Source organism: Hippopotamus amphibius, chromosome 4, assembly GCF_030028045.1.
Source record: "Hippopotamus amphibius kiboko isolate mHipAmp2 chromosome 4, mHipAmp2.hap2, whole genome shotgun sequence".
NCBI lineage: Eukaryota > Metazoa > Chordata > Mammalia > Artiodactyla > Hippopotamidae > Hippopotamus > Hippopotamus amphibius.
Window position 1 is genome coordinate 84912654 of NC_080189.1, and position 25187 is coordinate 84937840.

The window sequence follows — 25187 nt, forward strand, 5'->3', positions numbered from 1 at the left end:
CAGGGAAAACATACTCTGCAATGGGCATCAAAATCTGAAGTGCCAAGAAGTAGCTGCGTGATCTCAGACAAGTTAATCCCTCTGAGCTCAGCTACTCCTTCTAAAAAACATGGTAATTATTTCGACTCATGGAATTTCCGGTTTGCTAAGAACGTTAAAGGTCTACTTGTAGAGAAAAGTAGTGTTTGGGATGTCGCAATAGCTCTGCCAGGATCTGGGCAAATATAAGGAGGCCTACGACCAAGGGATGTGATCTACACCTGTGACAAGAAGCTGCATCACCCCAGCATCAAGAGACAGGTATCATGACCATCAATGTTCTCCACGGAAAGACCTACAATCAAAAGGGGAAATGATGGAAAAACCTGTATGTTTTTGAGGTCCTGAAACCCCAACCAAGCGGAGGAAGTTAACTGCGTGCTGCCTCCAAGCACACAGACCCCAGACAGGCTGGAACCAGCAGGCTGCTGATGTGGACTCCCAACTGCCTCACCACCAACCCATCAGAAGAATGTCCTCGAGCTGATCACACCCTCTTTGAACCATGACTGTAAAACTCCTCCCTACCCCCTCCAGGTCGGGATACAGTTTTGAAGGTATTAGCTGTGGCCCCCTTTGCCTGGCAAAGCAATAAAGCTATTCTTTTCTACTTCAAAAAAAAAGTCTACTTCTAATTTCTAAGGTACTTGTTATCATGAAAATTTCAAACATGCCGAAAAACGAGTACAATAAACATCCATATTTCCACTCCCTAGATTCAACAACTGTTAACATTTTGCCATATTTACTTTACTTGTTTTTTTTTAACCATCTGAAAGTAAGTTCTAAATATCATGACACTTTACTTCTCAATATTTCAGCATGCAACTCCTAAGCATAAGGACATACTCCTGTGTCAGGTATTGGTAAGTTTTCTCTCTAAAGAGCAAACAGTGAATGTTTTAGGCCACATGGTGTCTGTTTCAACTACTGCACTCTGCAGTTGTTCATGTACAGATGATACATAAACAAATGGGCATGGTTATAGTCTAATAAAGTTTTGTTTACAAAAATAGTCATTTGGTCTGCAGGCTATAGGTTGCTGACTTCTGCTTTATAATAATAACATTGTTACCACAACTGAAGTTAACAAAAATTCCCTAAGATTGTCTAACAACCAGTCTGTATTCAAATTTTTGCAGTAGTTCTCAAATGTCTGTGCTGTAGTTGTTGTTTTTCAACCAGGATCCAATCAAGATTCACATCCTGCATCTAAAACTCATTTTGAGGGCCTAGTGATTCTATTCCTCTCTTTGCCTCCCTAAGAGCTAAGCCCCTGGGTGCCCAGGACACCGCAATTACAAATGATTGTATAACTGGTAACTCTGAAAACTAGGCTATGCATCGCTGCATTTAAATCTTATAACAACAGGAAAGAGATTAAGAACCACTGCACTCTGCTGCAATTTATGCTTTTGTGTATATAACAGTAATATCTATCAACTATTTATTAATATATCAATTACCTATTCCATACACTATCACTATACTATATAAATTCATCTGTATACTAATGGCAACATCAACTTAATTAATTAAAAATCAATGAATTCATTAATAATAATATTAAAAACTATAATTAAGCTTACTCAAAGGAGGAATCTAGTACTTACCTAGAAACAGAACAATCAAAAGGACTATAATAGTAAGGAAAGCCTTGTTCCAGAAAGATGCAATTTTACCCCAGACGCTAAATGAAAAAATCTTCTGCCATCTGTAAAGCAATACAATTACATAAGGTGTAAAAAGTCAAAGGAACATTTTGAGATACTTTCTAAACACTGAATTAACATTTTAATAATTGTATAATGAGTGAAAAGAATTACAGAAGTTTAATTTTTTGTCATACCAGAGAATTATCAATTCTTATCAGTAAGAATGTCTCATGAAATAAAGAACAACTTCTTTCAGGTTTAATAATAATCTGACATTTGATTATCTCCTGTCTGGTGGCTTAAATATTCTAAAGTAAAAATAACTTTTAAATATACACAATCAAAACCTTAAAAAGGAATTCTTACAGTAAAATGTTAAATTGCTGATAAAAGTTATCACTTTATATTGTTTCCCTAATCAGGATAGTAACTCAGAAATAACAAAGATCTATTGTTCTAGCAATTAACAACATTTCAGGAGTAATAAGAGGTACAACTCTGCACTGCTTACTTTTATAATAAAAAAAAACAGATGCACTTTCACGATCTCCTCCAAGTAAAAGAGTTTCTTAAATATATAGCTTGAAAGGGAACTCCCTGGAGGTCCAGTGGTTAGGATTCCAAGCTTTCACTGCCAGGGGATGGGGTTCAATCCCTGGTTGGGGAACTAAGATCTCACAAGCTGTACAGTGTGGCCAAAAAATATATATATATATATTTTTTTTTAATAAAAAATAATTAAAAAAATATATATATTTTAAAATACATTTATTTATTTATTTATTTTTATTGGCTGTGTTGGGTCGTCATTGCTGCTCACAAGCTTTCTCTAGTTGTGGAGAGCAGGGGCTACTCTTCCTTTCAGTGCCAGGGCCTCTCATTGCAGTGGCTTCTCTTGCTGCAGAGCACGGGCTCTAGGCGTGAGGGCTCAGTAGTTGTGGTTCGTGGGCTTAGCTGCTCCAGACCAGGGATCAAACCTATGTCCCCTGTATTGGCTGGCGGATTCTTAACCACTGCACCACCAGGGAAGTCCCTATTTTTTTATATATGTATGTGTATATATACAATATATATATACATATATAAATTTATATATGTGTATATATTTAACATATAGCTTGATGGACTTTTATGTGTGTATATACGCATGTAATTACCACCCAGATCAATATCTGAACACAGAGAAAATGAAATTAAAAAAAAATGAAATAAATAGTCTAGATGGACGAACAGTATAAGCAAAGACACAGAGGTAAGAAACCACGGATTATAAATGGCAAAGAGTGACAAAGTAATCCATCACACAATTGAAAGGACAACAAATCTTGCACAAGGGCATTTTAAATGAGTAACGCATTAACTGAGCCCAAAGGAGACATATAAAGGTAATAAGCACTTAAGTAAACTTCAAATTCTTACAACTTAAAAAAAAAAAGTCTTACTTTAAGATTATGCTTTGAAAACAACTCTAATAACCCGAAGTTAGGGGGGAGACAGCGATTGATATGGATGGAGTTTCTTTTGCCTCTATGCTTCCAACTCCAAAGACACTATTCAAATTTTACATTACAAAGAATTGTATTTTTAGAAAGAGGACATAAATGGTAATACCTTGATCTAGGCCCAAATGTAAATTCACATTTCAAGTAAATTGACAGTATAAAAGAGAACGCAAAAGAGATCCCCTTACAGGAAACAACGAGCAGTTTATAATAAGGCTCCACTCTGGGAAAGGCTAATAATAGCTACTATATAGAGTCCTTACCATACTTCCCTTCTAAGCACTTTTACGTTTTAGCTCATTTAATCACCACAACCACCATATGAGGTGGATACTAGTATTACCTCCATTTTACAGATGAGGAAACCGGCCAGAGATGGTAAATAACTTGCCCAAGGTCATACATTAACATGCAGAGTTGGGATATAAACCCAGGTAGTCTGACCTCTGAGCATGTGTCTTTAACCAGTGGGTATGTAAGAAAAAAGTAGACACCCAAATTAAATGAAGACTGCAGTCTTTTCTTTGAAGAGTATGGTGATTACACATATAAAAGATAACAAAAATGTGGATACACAAGGTAAGGACATATGGTAAATGGTCTGTGTGCATATATATTTTTCTTAAGTATATTTGTCCATGAGGATATATTTACATAATGTGTGTACATATACACAAATCTATCAAGTAGATACTTGATCAGGATAGGAACAAATTACATTTGGCAGGAAAAAGAATCCATAGTTTATGGACCGTTTTGATGGAGAAAAGATCAACTGACAAAGAAAAATTTTTTGCAAATTCTTAAGCCTTATGTCAGATGTTTGTAAATAATATCTTTCTCTTGAATATAGGATTCTATTGTTGCAAGTATTACCAAAAAGCTTAACAGAGTATATTGAGGATTTGAAACAAAATCAACAGGATAAGAGACAGGGTGATGAAACAGAAAAAGCACTAGACTGAAAGGCAGATTCTAGTCCGAAATCTACCGTAGATCAGCCAGATGACCTAAGTTGGGCCACTTTCCCACAGAATGAATGGGCTGAATAAAATTATCTCAAAGGCCCCGTTCCTACATAATAATTCAATTTTTTCTTTTTTAAGAAAGAAAATAGTGATGGTACAGCTGATAGACAAAAACAGGAGTAGAAATCCAGGTAGGTAAGAAGCAAGTTAAAAGTTGTGGAAGACTACTGGACCCTGAGTCAAGATAAAAACTTTCATAAGTCTCTTCCAGTCAAGGGATCTTAGTAAATTCCAGTGAGTTATCTCTAGGATCTCATTTATGAAAGATTTTCTTTTATGTGAACAAATTTCTTGCAACATTTTTATACAAGTGTATTTCATCATTCACACTATCAAGTCCCCTTGTAAAACTGAACTCCTAGTAAGTGGATTATTACAGGGGTAAAGTGAGCCAAGGCTTCGATTGAAATAGTACTGAAAGATCTTCGAAGGTGCTTTACTAAGGAACTAATGCTAATGTGTGGTTCTGATACTTTTCATATTTAGCACTTTTAATATATATTAATTCTGTGCCGGGATAAAGTAGTAAAATTGTCATCAAACGAATACTAATGAATTAAATAAGGCGAAAACTAAGAATCCCTTTTTGGCTTAGGTTTCCAAATTGTCATTCCACTGCCCCAATGAAACATTTCTGCATCATGCTGTGCCGTAAACATCATCATTTATCCACTTCCTTTTATTCAGTTCACTGCTGTAATTCAGGGCAATAAAACAAAAGCAAAAGCTAACGATAAGTCAGGTGTCAAACGAATGACACTGCTTTATTACATCTGTAATCAACAGAACCAAAAGGACTAGGCCCTTCTTTTACGGGGGGGGGGGGGGGAGTTATTTGCACATATAAAAAGTTTCATGTAAAGTGATACTTTAATATGATCATTATCTATTACCTAATTGGTTTGTGAGTTTATAAAGAGGGCCTTTTATATAATGAGCACCCCAACCTTCTTAATCTTAAGAAAACGTTTTCCATAACACACGATACCGTCCAAAGAGCTCATATTTATTGTTGTAACGACTGGAAAGTCTCCTACCTCTGAGGAGGAATAAAAGGTAGACAGAAGATTAAAATGAGTCCTATTTCAGCGTAAAGAAAAGTTGCAACTGCTGCCCATTGGAGTGTCATTTTTTTTTTTCACACCTAAATAGAGAAACACTTATTTTACTCTGCTGCCTTTCAAAGAAAACTCGGTTTAAGGAAGGGCCCCAGGGCGCCACGTTTCCGGCCAGGAGGTTTACGGGGTCCGACCTTCCGCTAAACGGGAGGCGCTCGGCAGGGACCCGGGGCGGGGAGGGCTGAGGGGAGGGAAGGAAGCGGGTCAAGGGTGGGCCCGGAGGCCCGCGTCTGCACCTCCGCGGCGGCCCGGGCGGCACCGCGGCCGTGCTCTCCGTCCAGCTCCGCGGCGTCTGCAGCCCAACGCCAACCCCCACTAACGCCCGCGCCCGGGGCCCTCCCGCCCCGCGAACGCCTGGCGGGGGTGAGCCTGCCCCGCCGTCCAACCGCGGCGAGAGCGGCGCGACCCCGCGCTCCACGCCGCCTCGGGGCCCGCGGCCCCCGGGCTCTCGCCTGGCCTTACCCCGCCTGCGGCCGCCGGGCTGCCTCCCCGCGCTGCTCCGCGCCCGCCGACGCGCGGGACGTCACACGCCGCGGCGGGCGCAGGGGAGCGCGCCCCACCCCCGCCCGCACCCGCACCCCCACCCGCGGCCGCGCCGCCTCCCTCTCCCCACGCCGGCCTCGGGTGCCGGGCCCCGCCGACATCCCAGGCGGCGCGAACAGGATGATTAGCAGTGATAGTTGTCTAGTTTGTGGTGGGGCTAGAGGCTGACTCACTGTTCGATCCGGTGCTTGGGGCTTCCAAGCGCAACTTCTCTAGGGGAGCGGACTTAACGTTTCCAGTGATGTGTGGTTTGGGTGCGAGGGGTGAGGCTAACAGACATTGGGAAAGAGCTTGGAGGGACCCGGGGAGAAGGAGTGGCGCCGCGGCGGGCGGGTTAGATAAGGTGCTGCCAACTCGTGAACGTGGTTAAAACACTCCTTTCCTGCTCTGTATTTTACCTTTGACAGTTCCGTTTGTCCGGAGTTAAGCTATAGTTAAACAGAAAGGCCAGGATCGGGTGCTTGTGCCGCATTTTATTCTGAGAATGTAGGAGGACAGGTAGTGTGCAAACATACACTTCGTGTAAGATTTTCTGCCCTTGTCCGTGGGCTGGGAAGAAGCCATACACTTTAGGGTGAGATGTTCGGCGACTGGTTGGAAAGGAAAACAACGCGGGTTTGGTATATCCTTTCAGTTACTATCTTCCAGGTTTTCAAATTGCGTGAAAACACTCAAATTATTGAAGTTTATTTTTTCAATGTTATCATATCAGGAATGCACATAAAAGTATTATCCTCCTGGAGACGATTATTTTGGAAACATTAAACAAATGGTGAAAATAGGGGGTGGTTATCGAATATAAAACCACATTTAAGGACTTTCCTGGCAGACCAGTGGTTAAGATTACGCGCTTCCACTGCAGAGAGCTCGGGTTCCATCCCTGGTGGGGGGCAACTAAGATCCCGCTTGCCCCTGTGGCCAAAAAAGAAAGCAAAACCACCCATGTTGAATTCAGTGCTTTTTCTTGTTCCTTATTACAAGTATACTTGATTACACAGAAAAAAAAAAGGCAACATAAATTAACCATAGGAACTTAAATAAAAAAGTCAAACGCGTTTAGAACGCCTTGCCTTCCTACACTGGTTCCGTCAAAAGGCTGTGTACCTTACTCTAATTACGCTGCTGCCCTCACAACACTCTTATAACACTCATATAATTCACCTCAGAGTTAATTTACAAACATAAAAGTGACTTAGTTTTGACTACGGCTCCCTATGTGCTAATGTACTACTCAAATTTAATGAAAAAGCCAGTTATCTTTAAAGATCCGTTAATTGAAAAATGAAAGCACAGAATGTGCCTTAAAAAAATACATGGCAACACAGGGTTTCAGTAGCACATTTCACCACCAACAAAATTCTGTTAGCAACATCCCCAAACCATGGAACTTTATTTAAAAATTTTTTTTAAAATTATTTTTGGCCGCACCACATGGCTTGTGGGGATTTTAGATCCCCTACCAGGGATTGAATCTGCGCTGACAGCATCAAAGCGCGGAGCCCTAACCACTGGACTGCCAGGGAATTCCCTAAACCATGGAACTTCAAAGTTAAAATTATCATCAGCTGCTGGGAGGCATAAACATAACGTTACTAAAAACAGGGTATGAAAATTAGGATTTCAAATTAAAAATAAAACCTGGTTACTATTTTCCAGGAAATAATATTTCAAATACACAGTTGTCCCTCGGTACCTGTCGGGCACTGGGTCTAGGACTCTCGCAGGTACCAACGTTTCTGGATGCTCAAGTCCCATATACAAAATGGTCTAGCACTGAGGCCAGCCTGTGTAATCATCTCCAGATTAGCGACCAGATTTTTTACACGTAAGATGTGGGGGACAGAAATTAATATTCTCATTTTACATAAGGTATATTTACCAAGCTCTCAATCTTCTAAGGATCTAGAAAGCTCGAAATATAACATTTAATTTCATTTAAAGAATTTCATGGAATCTTAGTTATAAATTATAGAAAACATCACATCTAATTAACTTCTGTTACAATTTAAAAGAAATACCTTGAGGTGTGTAATTCATGAATTAGGAAGTAGCAGTTTGATTTTCCAACTTGAACTTTTAATTTAAGCTCTGAATGCAATTCTATACAAAATTTCTTGTCCTTTTCATTTTATATAGATGTTGGAATTTGTTCTGTCACTTTTCTGCACTTATTTTCATTTAAAACATCTTATGTTAACTTACAGATATCATGAGTCATACTTTTAGTATTAAAATAAAGTTTTATTTAAAAATGTTAAAAACATGATTTCTTTAAGAAAAAAATTCTCACATTTTTAAATCCATAATAGGATTCAGAGCAATGTTTTTCAATGTTTGAACCACCTGGGGTCTTCTTTAAAACAGTATTTTGGGGTCCACCCTAGAGATCTACTGAATCAGACATCTCTAAGGATGGGTCTAGGAATGATTTTTAAAAATTCTGTCAGGGCATTGTTTTTATACTAATGTTTGAGAGCCACTGATTCAAAGTAAAAACCAAGATGTGACGCTGGGTGATTTCACTGCAAATAGAAAATAATTTAGGAAGTCCAGTCAATCCCATAAGAGTCTGTAAGGTAATCTAAGACTGCTGATGTGCTTGACAAAGTATTAAATATCCTTTTTTCCTGCCGTGAAGTTATCTTTTCCATCATGTACATTAAATGTTGATGGAAACACATATAAGGAGTTCCAAGTTCAAGAGCAATGTCAACCCAGTCCCAGATGCATTTCAGTGGTGTTTCCTCATATCCAGCAAACATGGCGGGGTTTGCTAAGAGTCCTCTTGCAACCATCACACCTACAACGTAAAGCATACCACGTTTGTCCACACATTAAGAACTCATAGTTATGGGGTCAAACTCAATGAAACAAACTGAGAATATTCAAAAATAAAGCATTATTACAAGGTTTCACAATGCCCTTATATTAGTTTAATTCATTTTGATACTTTCTATAAACCAATTAAGTGTAGAAGAACTTATAAGACTTTTTTCTTATATTTTAAAGACTTCTACATTAAAAAATTAGTTTGTTTTTTTTTTTGGGTAAATCTGGATTGTCATAAATTGGGTTTACTTGAAGTTAAGTTTATCTGCATTCTCTCATTCAGCAATAGGTATCACAGGGCTTGGTATGCCAAAGGTGAAGGGGATAATGAAACTGCATAGCTGTCTGGGGTTCCTTTGGCTCCTATGACCAATCTTGCATTCACAAATTCTTTTCTGTTCTATAGGCTCTCCTGGTCACTCACTGGATGAGATGGTGGCAGAGAAGTAACTGAACTAATTTACCCCAATTAAAATAATCTGTTGTTTCTAAGTGGAAGGATTAATATCATTTTAGTAACTTGCTTAGCTTAAATCGGTAAAACAGGAAAATATGGCTCCATTTGAAAGGAAAATAATGAAAATCACATTAACAGTACTCTCCCACCCCAACTTTTTAATTTTTCTGCTAATTAAAAAACTAAAAAACTAAAGTAATTATTTCTTACCATCTGTCCCAGTAATATGCTGCACATTTTTTGCTTCTTTTAAGCTTTTGATGTCTCCATTAGCAATTACAGGTATAGACATATTTTCCTTAATTATTTTAATGGCCTCATAATGAACTGGCTGATGTCTTTCTTCAACAGTTCTTCCATGGACTGTAATCCAGGAAACTCCTGTTGCTTCAGCCTTTCGACAAAGATCTACAGTTCTTGTAACGTCATCATGGATCCTATAATTTCAAAATCATATCTATCTTTTCACAGCACACAAATCTTAATGCTAACATCAATAAACTAAATAGAACAATATTTCACCTATTACATTATTTAGTTTAGCTATGCTGAATCATATTACCACCACGTGCCGCTATCTGTAAGGTTTTGTTCAGGAATCAGTTCCCATTCAAGACTTTGAATTTAGCTATTTCACTATTGCCAACAATAGGATGACAAATAGCTTTTACCTAGTGCTCTTCTCTTTTGGCTTTGATAACTGAAAGATTCATCAAAGTACTATCACAGGAATTTCCTTGGTGGTTTAATGGTTAAGACACCATGCTTCCACTGCAGGGGTCATGGGTTCAATTCTTGGTCGGGGAACTAAGATCCCACATGCCGCGTGGTGCAGCCAAAAGAATAAAAAAATAAAATAAAAGTACTATCACAGCTGCACTGAAAGCTGCTATCTTAATATTTGCTGTGCATGTTCCAATCCACAAGTGGGAGAATTATAATAATTTATCTTGAAATGTTTTTAACCTGTTGCCAAAAAGCTAATTTTTAGTTTCATTGTTAAATTCATTGTTAAATTTTAGTGCAAATATTATTCCTATTTTCTACTCTTGGTATCAGGAATGTTTCTTAGCATTAGTTAATTCAATAGTACATGGGAAAAGTTTATTTTGGGAGAGAGTTTTTAATAATAAAGGGATATTTTAATTTTAATTTTTAATAATAAAGGGATATTTAAAAAATACGCGGAAGAAATTGTTTTGGATTATAAATAGAAATTATGGTATCTATTCATTTACTAAATGTCTGTTTCAACATTTTCATATACTAGATGCCTATTTACTAAGAGTAGACATCTCCACACCTCCAGGCAAGAGGCATATTATCTTATTTCCTGAGTAATGGACTATCTTGTCAATAGATTAAAATATTATCTTTACCTTATTTTAATAGATACTGAAAATCTGGGGTTTTCCACTTGATTTCTTACTTGTTTCACCATGTCTCGAACAAGCTCTGGCTTGTTTATTAAGCAAGCTCCATAACCTTCTGCCAAGGCCCACCTTCATAAAGTAAACACAACAAATAAATTGTAAACAGCTGGAAGAGAAGATATAATTCTAAAAGCAGAATAAGTGCATTTATCTATTTCTCTACCTAGCAATCTGGAATGGAACCAGATTTTTAAAATTCATAGATCCAACATTTCTAAGTGTATCAAGATTAGGAAAACATGTTCCCAAATCAAGAAGTACTTAGGGGAAATGATTTTAACTGGCAAGTGAGAAAATTAAAGCTCACTCAACCAAAACAGATTTAAGTATTTGTAATAGCAATTACTTCAGATTTTTTAAATTCCAATTTTGATGTTTATTGTACATAACAAGAGGTTTTATTAATCTTAAGGGTAGAAAGATATTTTTGGCTTACAGCATTCCAACAGCACTAAACAGCTTACTGAACTCTCCTAATGAGTATACAAATATGTCTAATCTGATCTGGATTTTGCTATACATAAAACCTTGATTTTACTCTTTGAACACATTTTGAATTAGTGATAATCTAGTACAGTGCCAGGAAGGTAGGGATATTATCATCAAATTAAGTTCATCCTGTCAACATCCAGTTACTCAGACTCAACCCAATAACTATGGAATAGGAAGAAAAGGCAATTATAAGAAGGTATTCTTATAACTGAAATTAAGTAAGAAAAAACAAGTGGTGATCTCCCAAATCGTAGAATCATAGTGATTAGAGCCAGTATGTCTGACATAGCAATAAAAATACATTTTAGGGACTGCTATAAACATCAGAGTCTCACATAATTACTTATGGATGAGGTTCAAGGCCGATCCACACATAAACAAAAGTCTAGTAGTGAGGTGAGACAAAAACTTGTCAAGGGTCTATACATTGTTGTGGTTATCAGGAAATATCTTTGCATGTATTTCTAAATAATATTTCCTAATGTTTTCTTCTTATTTAGAGCCCAAGTTCTTTATCTCTATTTTCCTTACTTTTCAATTTTTGGAATACCAGAATGATAGTTTACCATGTTCACATAGTTTTTCCTAATCTTTTTGAAAATTCTTCCAACTTCTTTGAGCTTTACCTCTGAGGGCAACCACAGTTAATGTCTATTCCATTCGCATAAGGACTGACTATACGAGCAGCATCAGATAAAATTCTTGCATCATTAGCAGCAAACTGAACAATCAATGGGCAATCACCTGATAAAACGAATAGCTCAACATTAAAATTCACAGAAACACACACACACGCACACACGAGATACCAAATTCTAATGTTGGTACAGGATAAAATGACAATAAGTATTTTTAGCCTAAGAAGCATCTTTTCAAACAAGATAGCATTAAAATAATTAAAATATTTTGAATTACATGTAGTTTAGACTTGGTACAATTTCAAATAGTACAAAATTTGATAAAATGAAAAGTACAACACTCTTGCCAAACAGACCCCTTCCCCAAAGGTGAGAATTAGCTTACTGCATTCTAGAACAATTTTATGAATACCTATAAAATTTAAGCAAGTGTGAACTTTCTATGTGCATTGCTATCCCTACTGTGTTTTCCCCTGGATATATCTGAGACCTGTATTCAGACCTATTTTCCTCTTTTTAGTGGCATATTCCACTGTGATGGATGAACTATAGATTTTCATTTGTGCCTCTTGCAAACAATGTTGTGATGAAGATACTCTTATATATATGCTTTTTTGAGTATATGCATGAAGTAAATTCCTAGGAGTATGACTGCTGGGAAGGCATCTAACATTTTCAGATATTACAAAATTTGCTTTCAAGAGTTTACCAATATAGATATACACCAATGTGGATGACAGTTCTGGTTTCCTTACAACTTATCCTATACTGTATACCCAATAGCATATTTTTTTATTTGTAGCCTCTCTCTCCATATTCTTTGCACAGTTCTCTATGTGCAATTTTTCTGTTGCTCCTTTTTCATATTATTTAAATTAAAAAAACACAGAAATTAGCTCTGCTATATATCATAAACATCAAAAATATTTAAACATTTTCCCCAGTTGTCACTTTGTCTTTGAGTATATCTGTGCTCTTTTCTTACATATAAAAGTCTAAATTTTAATATAGCCAAATGTCTAAGAACTTTCCTAGCTTTTAAAGGACACATTTTTCTTATCTTTGGGTGTTATTTCTGAATTGATGTATTTTAACTTTCTAAAGTATTTTTTGAGGACTACCTGTATGAAATTCACTGGGTGTTTACCACAATGCAGATTTCTGGGTATCACTATAGTTCTACCGACTCAGAATTTCTATGGCAATCCACTGATTTACAGGATTATCATGAGATAGGAGAATCTGCTTTTTCCTGAGGATGTAGCTAGGGTGCTTTCTCAAGAGTTATAAAATTTCAATTTAACAGCCATTTATTGGTCAAACATACTTTCAACACTGTGCTAAAAGCTGAGGATAGAAATCAACAAGAAAGAATTCCAACCCTCAAGAAGCCCATAGTCTAGTGGGAGACACAGGCGTGTGAGGAAGAAATTACAGTACAGTAGGATAAAGTACAACAAAAAGCCGATGCTTAAGAGACAGGACATGGATGGAGGGTGATTAGGAAAGTTCCTTGGTCATAACTTTAGAGTGTTAAGAAGCACGAACTGTCTTCCCCAGAGATAGGGATCAGGGGCTAGGCCTGGCTAAGAAGGACATTCTAGGTAGAGATTAGGGCATGTTCAGGGACTTAAAATAACTTAGTATTTTGAAGAATAAAGTCGAAACTAATGGAAGATAAAGCTGCAGAACACGTATTAAGAGGCTAGATCATGAATAACGTTATACATTATCCACAGGTGCTGGAATTTTACTATTTAGGTCAGTGATTCTCAATCTTTAGCAAGCTCAGAATCACCTGAAGGGTGTTTTAAACCACAGATTGCTGCACACATACCCAGAGCTTCTGATTCAGTAGGCCTGGGGTGGAGTCTGAAATTTCCATTTCTAACAAGTTTTCAGATAATGCTGATGCTAACTGGTCTGGGAAATCACACTTTAAGAACCACTGTTTTAGATGATGAGACATCTGAGGAAGATTGTGAACAGGGAAAAGAAGTGATCAAATTTACATTTTAGAGAGGTCACCTGGGGCTGTGTGGAGGATAGTTTGGAATGGGATAAGACTGGAGGCAGTGAGATGGGAATCTAATCTAATAGGCCAGGTGAGAGAATGGGGGCTTGAATGAAGGCTGACTCACACTTTGATCTATTATCCATAGTTTACAAGGCACTGAGTAAAAACACACTGTAAAAAACATTAAAAACATAAATAAAACTGAAAGATTTTAAAATAAAACCTCTGAACTGTGTTGTCTCTGATTAGACAAGAGTGCTGAGTTCTTTTGTTTTGTTTTTTAAGTTTTACAAAGGCAGCAAACTCTGGCTTTCACATACCTTGGTTTGTGGTAAATTCACTGTCTCTGGCTTTTATTGATCTGACAAAATCAGCAGCAACTATCATTGGTGTATAGCACAGATCGCAACTGTATTTTCTTACTAGTGTTCTAAAAGCCAACCTGTGAGCATATAAAACTTTAATTAGGCATTTAGAAAGCACCATAATCACATATACTTCAGAGTTTAATTTAGTTATTAAATATTTATTAAATATTTAGTTAATTATTAAACAGCTACTGCCTAAGGGAAGATGCAGTAGACATACCCTTCCCTATTCCTCCTGCTTAGTATAACTAAAAACTCTGGATATTATATACAAAACAAACATAAGGAAACTCTGAAAGGTGGAGAGAAGAGAGCAGACAGGCCAGTGACCTTGGGCAGGACCTAAGGAATGACAATGATGAGTTTCTTGGGTTTTCTTTTTGCCTCAAATATCCCAGATTTGAAGATGAAGAACTTGGCAACCTGGAAATAGCAATGGGTGCAGACAGAAACAGCCCCAGCAAAAGCCTGCTTTCTCTGGCCAAAGAGCCAAGAAAGGGGCAACCCAGCAAGCTATTAGATAATAATGGCCCTACTCCAGGCTAATACCAGAGAAAAAACTGTGACCTCACCTCCACAAGTGAAGGTCGAATGGGGAGCCTAGACGTCTACCCTTCCAAAGTTGTCACAAAGTTCTCTAACACCCCTCTATGGTGGTGACAGAGAAGGCCAGGTAGGGAGCTGGGACTTCAATCCCTGCAGGCCAGTAACAAGGAGGGTCATCAGTGGTGAGCGAGTGGGGAGCCTGGACGTGAGGGGCCCTTCTCCCTCCCCCTGGGAGTAGTGTTAGAGCATGCTTCGTGAAGAGTCAGGACTTTCATCATTGCCCAGCAGTTACCAGGCCACCCCCTGCATGGGGAGCTGGAATTTTCACCCCTGCTCAGCAGTAATGAGGAGCCCCATGCCCCCAGGGTGTCAAAGGAGACCAAGTGGAAAACCCAGACTTCTACCTCCACCTGAGAGTAATGAGGTGTTGCTTTCTCATCCTTCCCCTGCTGTGGTGGTGTCAGAAAAAGCTAGTTAAAACAGGTTTCAATATTCAGAATCAATCACTGTAATCCACCATATTAACAGGCTAAAGAAAAGAAAAATCACATGATTGTATCAATTGATGCAGAAAAAGCATTTGACCAAACAGAATCATGATTTAAAAAAAAGAAAGCCTCTCAAAAAAACAGGAATAGAGGGAACTTTCTCAACTTGATAAGGAATATCCCCCCAAAATTCTACACTTAATATTATACCTATAGGTGAAAGATAGCATACTTCCCCCCCAGATCAAGAACAAGGGAAATATGTCTGCTCTCATCACTTTTATTCAGTACAGTGCTGGAACTTCTAGTCAGTGCAATAAAGCATGAAAAAGAAAAAGGCATCTGATGAAAAGGAAGAAGTAAAACTATCTCTATTTGCAGATGACATGATTGTCTACTTAGACAATCCTAAGGAATTTCTAAGAGGAACCTCCTAGAACCAAGTGGAAAACCCAGACTTCTACCTCCACCTGAGAGTAATGAGGTGTTGCTTTCTCATCCTTCCCCTGCTGTGGTGGTGTCAGAAAAAGCTAGTTAAAACAGGTTTCAATATTCAGAATCAATCACTGTAATCCACCATATTAACAGGCTAAAGAAAAGAAAAATCACATGATTGTATCAATTGATGCAGAAAAAGCATTTGTTCACAGAACATAAGATCAACACACAAAAAGCAATTTTATTTCTACATACCAGCAATGAACACATGGACACTGAAATTAAAAGTACAATACCTGAGTGTAAGCCTTACAAAATATGTACAGAATTTGTATGCTGAAAACTATACAACACAGATGAAAGAAATCAAAGGAGATCTAAATAAATGCAGAGACATACTGTGTTCATGAGGAGACTCAACACAGCAGTGAATTCAATGCTCCCCAGATTGAGATGCATATTTCATATAATTATTATGGAAATTCCAGCAAGATTTCTTTTGTAGGTATAGAAAAAATGATCCTAAACTTTATTTGGAAGGGCAAAGGAACTAGAATAGCTAAAACAACTTTGAAAAAGTGGGATTTATCAGTTTGCTTAATTTCAGGACTACTACATCGCTACAGTAACCAAGATTGTGTGGTATTGGCAGAGGGACAGACACATAGATCAATGGATTAAAACAGACAATGCAGAAAAAGAACCATACAAACATGCTCAACTGAGTTTCGATAAAGATGCAAAAGTAATAAATTTAATAGTGGAAAGACAGCCTTTTCAACAAATGGTGTTGGAGTAATAGAAACCCACAGGCAAAAAACCCCAAACCTCAGTCTGTCTCACACTTACACAGAAACTAATTAAAAATTATGAACTTAAATGTAAATTATGAACTAGAAGTCTTTTAGAAAAAAGGACAAAATCTTTAATATCTAGAGCTACATAAAGATTTCTTATACTTGACAACAAAAGCACAATTTGCAAAAGGGAAAGTTTATAAAATGGACTTCATCATTAAATAAAAACTTTTGCTCTGCAAAAGACCCTGTAAAGAGGATGAAGACAAGCTACATGCTGGGAAAACACATATACAAGCCACATAACTGACAAGAGTAGTATCTAGAATACACAGAGAACTCTCAAGACTCCAGAGTAAACAAAAAACTGCAGCAACAAAAAACCAAACAATCTGATTCAAAAATGGGCAAAGGGCTTGAAGAGACATTTCGCTAAAGATATACAAATGGCCAATGAGCACATGAAAAGATGCTCAACGTCACTAGAAAAATACAAATAAAAACCACGAGATAAGTTACATCCATTAGGATGGCTATTAAAACAACAACAACAACAACAACAAAAACAAAAACCCCAGAAGACAACAAGTGTTGATGAGAATGCTGAGAAACTGAAACTCTTGTGCACTGCTGGTAGGAATGTAAAATGGCATAGCTGCTATGGAAAATGGCAGGACAATTCCTCAAAAATTAACAATAGATTAAAAATATGATCTACGAGAGAGTAGCACAGACATATATATACTACCAACTGTAAAATAGATAGTGGGAAGTTGTATAACAAAGGGAGTCCAACTCGAGGATGGAAGGTGCCTTAGAGGACTGGGGCGGGGAGGGTGGGGGGGACTCGAGGGTGGGGGAGTCAAGGAAGGGAGGGAATACGGGGATATGTGTATAAAAACAGATGACTGAACTTGGTGTACCCCCCAAAAAATTAAAAAAATAAAAAAAATATGATCTAGCAATTCCACCTCTGGGCTTACACCCCAAAGAATTGAAAGCAAGGTCTCAAAACATATTTATATATCCCCGTTCATAGAAGCATTATTCACAGGAGAAAAGATGGAAGCAACTCAAGCTGGGCTGAATGGATAAACAAAATGTAGTATATACATACAATGGAATATTATACAGCCTTAAAAAGTAAGGAAATTCTGATACATGGTACAACATGGGTGAACCCTGAGGATATTATCCTCAGTGAAATAAGCCAGTCTCAAAAAGACAAATACTGTCTGACCACTTAGATCATACACATACCAGGCAGGTGGCAACACCAGGACTCAAGCCTGGATCCTGGTCCCAAAGCTACGTGTTTGAAGATCCCATATAGCAGGGTGGTCTTACTTTTTTTTTTTCCTTTTTTTTTTAAAAAGAACTTTTATTGAGATATAATTGACATACAATAAACTGCATATATTTAAAGTGTACAATTTGATATTTTCTTTCTTATTAGTAATGCATATTTGGCAATCCTAATCTCCCAATTCATCCCATCCCCACCCCCACCCCCACTTTCCCCACTTGGTGTCCAAATGTTTGTTCTCTACACCTTGGTCTTAATTTTAAAAAGTCAGAGCGTAAAAAGGAAATCACACCTAAGCTCATTAACCATTTAACAAATACTTACTTTGAATACCGCACCATTGGGGCACAGACTTTTACCAGCTGCCCAGAATGAAACATTTCTATTGGATCCTTTTTTCTTTCTTGACATGTTGTGGTTTGTATGCAGTCACTCTTCATGAATACAGATTTGTTTCAAATCTGAAAAAGACAATCACTTTGCACAGATAAAAGGCACTTTCACTTGAAGAATCCCATCATTCTTACAATTTCAACTGCCAAGAACACGTATTTTTCATCAGGTTTTGTGTGCTTAGGAATCTTCTTAGCTTCTTTTCACAGTATCGAATAGGATACTATTGAATTCTGCCTCTATTTATAAGTCACGGATAGTTCTCAGCACACTGTGAAATTATGACATTCATATTCTGTACAAATTAAGCTTGTTCAAGTCAAACACTGTTTTGAAATTCTATACTTAGCTAAGTGTAGTAACATTTTCTGCTCAAATTAATAAATGCTCAGGATGTGGAAAACTACAAGATGCTTTCCTAGAATACATGTTATGATTTTCCATGTTTTTAGTTTTTCCATTTTACTTTGTTCAGCATTGATTAACCAAGAAATTTGATCTGAATCATTTCATATATAGTACTATATATGTCTGGCACTTTAAAATACCTGGTTTTATCCAGGAAAGTTGAATGGCAGTAACACAACAACTTTAAGTAGTTAGCATTACAGAAGATATACTGGTATATTTTTTACTCTTATTCTCAAATCACAATCTTTTCATTTGAATCAGAAGGCAAACAAACCTTTATTATTTTTAAACATTTAAATGTTTCATGAACATCATTTCATGAGAATCTCAATTGTAATCATGTAATTGTATAGTAAATCACGATTACACCCAAAGAGGGACAAGAGATTAAATTAGGTTAATTCCTAAGTGTCTTGTAGTTGCTATACTTAAAATCCTATCATTTCATGGTGTTGGCTGCTTTCCATATTCCAATTTTGGCTGTAGCAACTTAAAAACAAATATGGGCCAACTTTAGAAAGGTCTAATTGCTCAATATGCAATTTTTTGTTTGGCTAATCCTGAAAGTACTGTTATAACCTAAATATAAACCAATAACGTCAATCCCCTTAGGTAGAATGTACAGCTGGAATAAGATAAGCTAGTTTTATTGGTCACTGTTCATCAGTTTATCACTGTTTATTGTTTGACCTAATAACAATTAGAGAGTTACTAAGCTTATTTTAATAAAAATTCATGATTAGAAAGATGTTAGCCACCTACATAAAGCATAAAGCAAAAGAAAGGTAGTTGCCTTTTCATGAATCAAACCTGTTGCATTCCAGATCCTGGTTATGGTATCCATCCCTACACACTCAAGTCAGAAACTTGGGGCTTGTCCTCCACTCTCCAACTCCTACAGATATGTCAACTAAATGGTACCTTCAATTAAATCTTGAGCCCATCTTCATTGCCTCATAGTCTCTGTACTCATAATCCTCCATCCTGATGACTCCGACAATCTTCTCAGAATCCCAGTGGATCTTATTTTTATTTACTCAACAAATATTAAGTTCCTGCTACATGTTGGGAACACAGATGAAAATACATTTTCTGTGTCCTTAAAAACATATTAGACAAACATACAACACAATAACGCTAATACACTCAAACACAATTTAAGCATTGTAGAAATGACTGTCTGGAGAAGTGAGGGAAGTCAACAATGGAGGAGGGAAAGCTTGAGCCGACACTACATGGGAGATGGGGAAGTGTCCAGTTACAGAGGACAACACATATAAAGCCATAGCAGCATGAAAATGCTTGATGTTTTCAGTGAGCCATTAATAGTTCAGCATTGCTTAAGCTGTAACTAGACTAGAGAGGGCATGAGCGGGCCTAGATAGCAATGGGCCTTATACATCAGATTAAGATTTTTCAGATTTTATACTGTAGGGCCTTGGTTCTTGGACACTTCCTCTGTGGGTGATTTTTACATATACACTCAATGTGTTAACTTGTGCATATGACATACTTCCATGGGCGTATATTTTTGTGTAAGTTGTCTCTCCTTGTATACTAGTTGTAATTGAATAAGTTTAGCAGGGAAATGACATGTTCAGATTTCTGATTTAGAAGGATTTCACTGGAGAGGTTAGGGCTGTTGGTAAAATATCAGTAAGGATGCCACTGTAGTAGACCAAGCCATGTGTAATGATTATCTGATCTGGGACTCTTGGAATGAGGATAGAGGAAAGGGGACACATTTAGGAGCTATTTAGAAATAAAAATAAATTAGCAAGACATTTAGGAGGTGGAAATCACCTGATGACAGCACGTTATATAGTAAGAGAGAATTCTAGGATGATGTGTACACTTCTGGCTTTAGAGACTGGGTGGATAGCAATTTCAGTCAATGAGTCAGAGAACCAGAAGGAGGAAAAAGCTTTGGCAGGAAAACATGAGTCCATGCTTGTGCACATTGAAGTTGAGGTGCTCAGATGATTTCCAGGTGGCAATGCCTCATAACTGGTTATACAGATATGGTGCTTAAAAAAAGCTAGAGCTATAGATTGAGAGTCTTTAACCTTCAGGTAATATATTGAAGCTAAAAACATAGAAAAAGTACTTATGGATGCCATATCTTGTAAAAATTCTTAGAAGCACCAACACTTAAGTAAAAAAAAAAAAAAAAAAGAATGTAAAGGAGACAGAGAGATGAACTCTGGATCTGGGATGAATAAACCTGAAACGTGATAGAGAAAGGCAAGAGAGGGGATAGTATTATGAAGGAGAAAGGAGATAAGCATCTTAAACATTACAGAAGAGTTATGTGAGGTAAAGACTAAAAAGTGTCCAATGGCAACTAGGTCATTGTGACTTAAGCAAGAATAATCTCACTCTTATTCATTCTTTTGTTGTTGTTAAAACAATTTTTATTGTTCCTCTTCCTGCTGGTTATGCAGGCAGCCACAAGCGGTGCACACGTGAGAGCTTTCCTTTCAGGCCTTCCTGACTCCATTTTAAACGAAGTTTTCTTTTATTCGTTTTCACATTTCCCTCTTTTGATCAAGTTCTTTCCTCGAAAGCATTGCTGATCATGAGTCAGGGTGTCCATAGTTAGTGGTTTTTGTCCCCTGGTACCAGGAAGGACCTTTCCTGATTGTCACGTACCACGTCAGAGGGAAAGCGCATAGTGATTGGAAACTACAGAAGCCACATTTGAGTAACAAGGAGGAGCCAGGAGGAAGAACACTCAAGGATTGCCCATCTAGGTTGTAAGCATTAGAGATCATCTTGAAGCACTGAGCTAGCATCACCCTACTGGGTATGTCATTTCTACAAAGGTTTGACAGGCAACAAGTACAGAGCTTAAAAATAATTACCCAAAAACAGTAATTATGCAAGGCAGAGTTAAAAGTAATATGACAAGTCTAATTTGTATGATGGTAGCTAGCTAAACAGATCAAAAGACCATAGAGTATCAGGGGAAATTTGTTGTAATCAGTGCACTTGTTCCCTGATCTTGCATAACTGAATTTCTACCTTTCCAGAGGTATGTATCCATGTGCAACAGGTGGTACTTATTCACTCTTGCAGTCCCAGTGCATGGCACAAAGAAGGCCTCCCTTAATACATATTTGCTGAATGAATAAATCAGTACCTGTCAATCTTGGTTGTACATTAGAATGATCTGGGGAGATTTTAAGAAGCAGGATGCCCACACCATTCCCCAGAGCAATTACATGTGAATCTTTGTGCGTAGGCACCAGTGGTTGTTAAAGCTCTCCAGGTGATTTTAACGTTCAGCCAAGTGTGAGAATAAATAAAGCCACATCCTCCAAAGCACCTGGTACTACTGTTTGTTTAAATGGGTTTCTACCTACTTATTAAGCTCCTTTGGGATAAAACAGGGATTGAGTCTAATGTTTGTACACTCATGCTAGTAAATGTAGTAGAGGCTCAAAACTCTTCATTGAATGAATGCGTATTATGCAACTTTTCTAAAACTTTTCAATGTAAAAGCCAGGCAAGGCAAAACCACCCATAATTCAAAGATAATGCTTATTCATCATCAATATTAAAAAATTAAAGTCAAATTTTGTGTATTATAATGAAACCTAACGAGAGTCTGAGCACACTGCCCTTGGCAATTTGTGAGACCTCCATTCAGAACAATCAATCCTATTCACACCATGACTGAAATCAAATTATATTAGGAAAGAACTTCTGTTACAAAGCCAAGAGAAAGTATAACACAATGTACCGAAACTTGCTTGCTTCAGTTGTATCTAACACGTTTAGACTTGTAAAGTACTTCGAACACCGTTTGGCACAGGTAAGAACTATTATCACATTCTCGAAACTCTGTTAGCTGAATCAAGAGAAACTTCACCTCTGGCACTGGGAAAAAGTGGTTCCCTGTGTACATACTTACTGTATACAAAGGAAAAGTTAACGTGTCTTTTTACGTTAGAAATGGTTAACCTTCTTGCACATGTGTGGTTGACTTTGTTAACAGGTACTAGTATTTATTGTGGGAGAAATAGAGGTGAATATTGCTCATGTAACAGCGGAGAAGCTATAACGGGAACTAACTTGATGATTTTACAGCTCCAATACTGTTAGTTGAGAGATGGAAAATCCATCAATTTATAATAAGGAAAAGTCTGGGGTCGCTCAGGACACGTGGCTGAAACTAAGCAGTAAAAAAAGCCTGAGGTCACTGTCTCATGGAAGGATAAGCAGAGACTGAGTCCCAGTTATCTAGTCCTGGTTCTGTCTTCCTATTTAACCGACTCTCTCTAATTCTCCCCACTATTCATCCCTGGAACTTTCCTCCCCAAGCTTTTCCCGCCTGCCTTTACCCCAAGAATGCGAAGCAAGGCACGTGATAGATACAGGTGGGTAGCCATTAACGCCCGCCAGCTGCGCTTGTGGCGAGCACACGAAGCTCCCAGAAACCTCCGCTGTCTTCTTGTGCCTCCATCGAGAGGCCTGTTCTTAGGTTAAATACTTGCTTTACAGGTGAGCGCTGCGGCCACGTTCCCGCGCTCACTTTGTCTTCCGCCCCGGGAACGCCGCCAGCCCCAGGGCTCCGGCGGGAGACGGAGGAAAGCGCCGGCCCCACGACCTCGGCTTCCCGGGTGCCCTGGGCCCTCCGCGCCCACCTGCTCCGGGCCCCACGCCGCTTCCAGCTAGGGTCGGTTCAGCAGCAGCAGCAGCAGCAGCAGCAACAGCAGCAGAGCGGATTCTCCAGGCCTGCTGGGAGCCGCGGGCTGGACTGGGCGGAGCGGAGCGGGCGGCGCCGAGATTCTGCGTCATCACCTGGGCGGGGCGCGCCGCCGCTGACGCCATCACCCCGGCACCTGCCAACATGGAAGGTGGCGACCGCGGCGTTCCTGTGGCTGGCCATGGGCCTCTGGGCTCCGGGGCGGCTGCAGCGACTGTCCGGGAGCTCCTGCAGGACGGTAAGGAGTCAGGGTCTTGCCGGGCCGTGGGTCTGGCGGGGGGCACTGTCCTGCTCCGCACCAGGGCCTGGGCGGTGGACTCAACCCGTCGTTTTGCAGAAAGTTTTCCGTTCTCGAGGTGACCACTCCCCTCCGCCCGGCCCCCTGGTGTCTGGGTGCTGGCCTCGCCAACCTGTTCCCCTAGGGACTTGCTGTCCCCTTCCCTTCCGGGTGTCCTGGGGACACCTGATTTCTGGAGGCAACTCATTTCAACTCTACCCTCCACGCTCCTGAGGCTTCGCTGATGTCCCGAGTTCCCGCACCCGGTGACCTACTGCTGCTGCAGTTCTTGACCAAAGGGTGAAGTGTTTGATTCCATGCAAAGTGTAAGACCTAGAACAGATGACAAGCGCTTAATGAAGGGGACTTCATTTTTAAGTAGAGTTGGAAACATCTCCCCGTTAGCAGATTTTTGGACTGCACAGGTGGCCCTACTTACAAGCTCGCTTGTTTTTGTTTTTGTTTTTGTTTTTTTTTACAAGTCTTTAAGCCACAACCATATGTGGAGGAGGGTTCGGAACATTCATGCAGGCTGGGATTAATCACGTGTATTGAATATAGCAATCAAGTTTATTGATAGTTTTGGACAGAAGTTGCTAGAAATAAGAAAAGTTAGAGTACATTTGAGAAGCACATGAAAATATATTAATGAAGTTAATATGCCCCAAATCTCTTTTCCTTCAGAATGCAGTTCAGATTTCTAAGACCCTTCTTATCTGTTCTTAATTTTCTTCCGGAATCGCCATCACATTCTACCTTGTATTACAGTAATTTGTGTACTTCATCTTTTCTACTGCATTGTAAAACTCCTTTTTATATTCTGCCGAGTTAATAGCACCTTGCCTACAGTAGGTGCAGAGTGTTTTTTAAAAATTGAACATCTCGGTAAGAAGCATATGCACACATATGTAGACCAAAATAGGTTATAAGTGAATGAAATTAAGTTCTAAATTACTGTTTGTTTTCTGCGTTGTATGTTTTATTATTGCCCTTAATTACTTGTCTTCTGATTATAATTTACATACTCTGTCAAAACTTACAAATGTTGTTTTCTGAACTATAATAGATAGTGTTCTCTAGGTTAGGATCTCTGACTAATGCATCTTTGTATCTTAATTTAAATTCAGTTAAACCAAGTTTTGAGCACCTGATATATATACATTTCCCACCCTCAAGTAGCTCACCATTTTGGTAGGGGAAATAGTCCTGTAGAGTTGTAAAGGTAGACATTGTAATATAGTGTTGTAAGGGTAGCAGTAGAATTGTATACGAAGTAAAACATTAATATAAAAGAGGATGATAACTGGGAATGGCTAGGGGAGTGTCAGGAAAGCCTTTCTAGATGGAGTTGGTTTTGAAGTGTAAATAGAACTTCCCCAGGTGAAGTGGAAGAAACAGTACATACCACACATGGGTATTTATTTTAGTAGGATGCATTCCAGGAATTGTAATCAGTTTTTGAAGGGTAAATAGTCCTCAATTCTGCTTTCTGTAGTTTCCTATTTAGTTCTTTCCCATCTTCCACAGTAATTATTTACATATTTACTCTCTTTAAAACACTCCCTTCAAGCTCAACAAATGATTTTCAAGTTCCCTTAAAAAAAAAAAAAAAAAAGTATCTATCGGATATGAACTTCCTCAAGGCATTTCTTGCCCTTAAACTTATAAACTAAGCCTGAACTTGCAGCCAACCTTTCTTCC

At 38.5% G+C, this 25187-nt stretch overlaps 3 protein-coding genes across 9 annotated transcripts in view; 1 reads left to right on the forward strand and 2 right to left on the reverse strand.

The window, feature by feature from the left end:
- BCAP29 (B cell receptor associated protein 29) overlaps positions 1-6150 on the reverse strand; it is a 41300-nt gene extending 35150 nt beyond the window's left edge. For 2 of the 4 annotated variants that reach the window (XM_057733629.1, XM_057733627.1), the window contains exons 1-3: positions 5805-5890; positions 5262-5368; positions 1653-1753 (exon numbers count right to left, since the gene is read on the reverse strand). In XM_057733629.1, the coding sequence (XP_057589612.1) occupies positions 1653-1753; positions 5262-5353 (193 nt within the window). In that variant the 5' untranslated portion in view covers positions 5354-5368; positions 5805-5890. Of the gene's footprint in view, positions 1-1652; positions 1754-5261; positions 5369-5804; positions 5891-6058 lie in introns of those variants that run through there. The other 2 variants (XM_057733628.1, XM_057733630.1) reach the window with 2 other exon arrangements.
- A 1446-nt stretch (positions 6151-7596) lies between these two features.
- Positions 7597-23216, reverse strand: DUS4L (dihydrouridine synthase 4 like). 4 transcript variants are annotated; one of them, XM_057733624.1, is made up of 7 exons: positions 23148-23216; positions 18019-18155; positions 14072-14193; positions 11723-11840; positions 10551-10673; positions 9382-9608; positions 7598-8685 (listed from the first exon to the last, which is right to left on the reverse strand). In XM_057733624.1, the coding sequence occupies exons 2-7, from the start codon at positions 18132-18134 to the stop codon at positions 8426-8428; spliced, it is 966 nt and encodes a 321-aa protein (XP_057589607.1). In that variant the 5' UTR covers positions 18135-18155; positions 23148-23216; the 3' UTR covers positions 7598-8425. The 4 variants fall into 4 exon arrangements, with proteins under 4 accessions (XP_057589608.1, XP_057589607.1, XP_057589605.1 ...); XM_057733622.1 differs by having other exon boundaries at positions 19420-23206; XM_057733625.1 differs by lacking the exons at positions 18019-18155; positions 23148-23216 and adding an exon at positions 14692-15595 and having other exon boundaries at positions 7597-8685.
- Positions 23217-23292: 76 nt separating this feature from the next.
- The window catches only part of COG5 (component of oligomeric golgi complex 5), a 266210-nt gene continuing 264315 nt past the window's right edge, over positions 23293-25187 (forward strand). Inside the window, exon 1 of the mRNA XM_057733615.1 lies at positions 23293-23447. Coding sequence (XP_057589598.1) covers positions 23354-23447 — 94 coding nt within the window. The 5' untranslated portion in view covers positions 23293-23353. The remainder of the gene's footprint in view (positions 23448-25187) is intronic.

Bases quoted from the DNA above. Each gene is read 5' to 3' on its own strand.
- DUS4L (XM_057733624.1), bottom strand. From the start codon at position 18,134: ATGAAGAGTGACTGCATACAAACCACAACATGTCAAGAAAGAAAAAAG. The intron at 14,194-18,018 runs GTAAGTATTTGT...ATATGCTCACAG, and splicing joins CCAATGGTGCGGTATTCAAA to GTTGGCTTTTAGAACACTAG. The intron at 10,674-11,722 runs GTAAAGCTCAAA...TACTTTATGAAG, and splicing joins AACTGTGGTTGCCCTCAGAG to GTGGGCCTTGGCAGAAGGTT.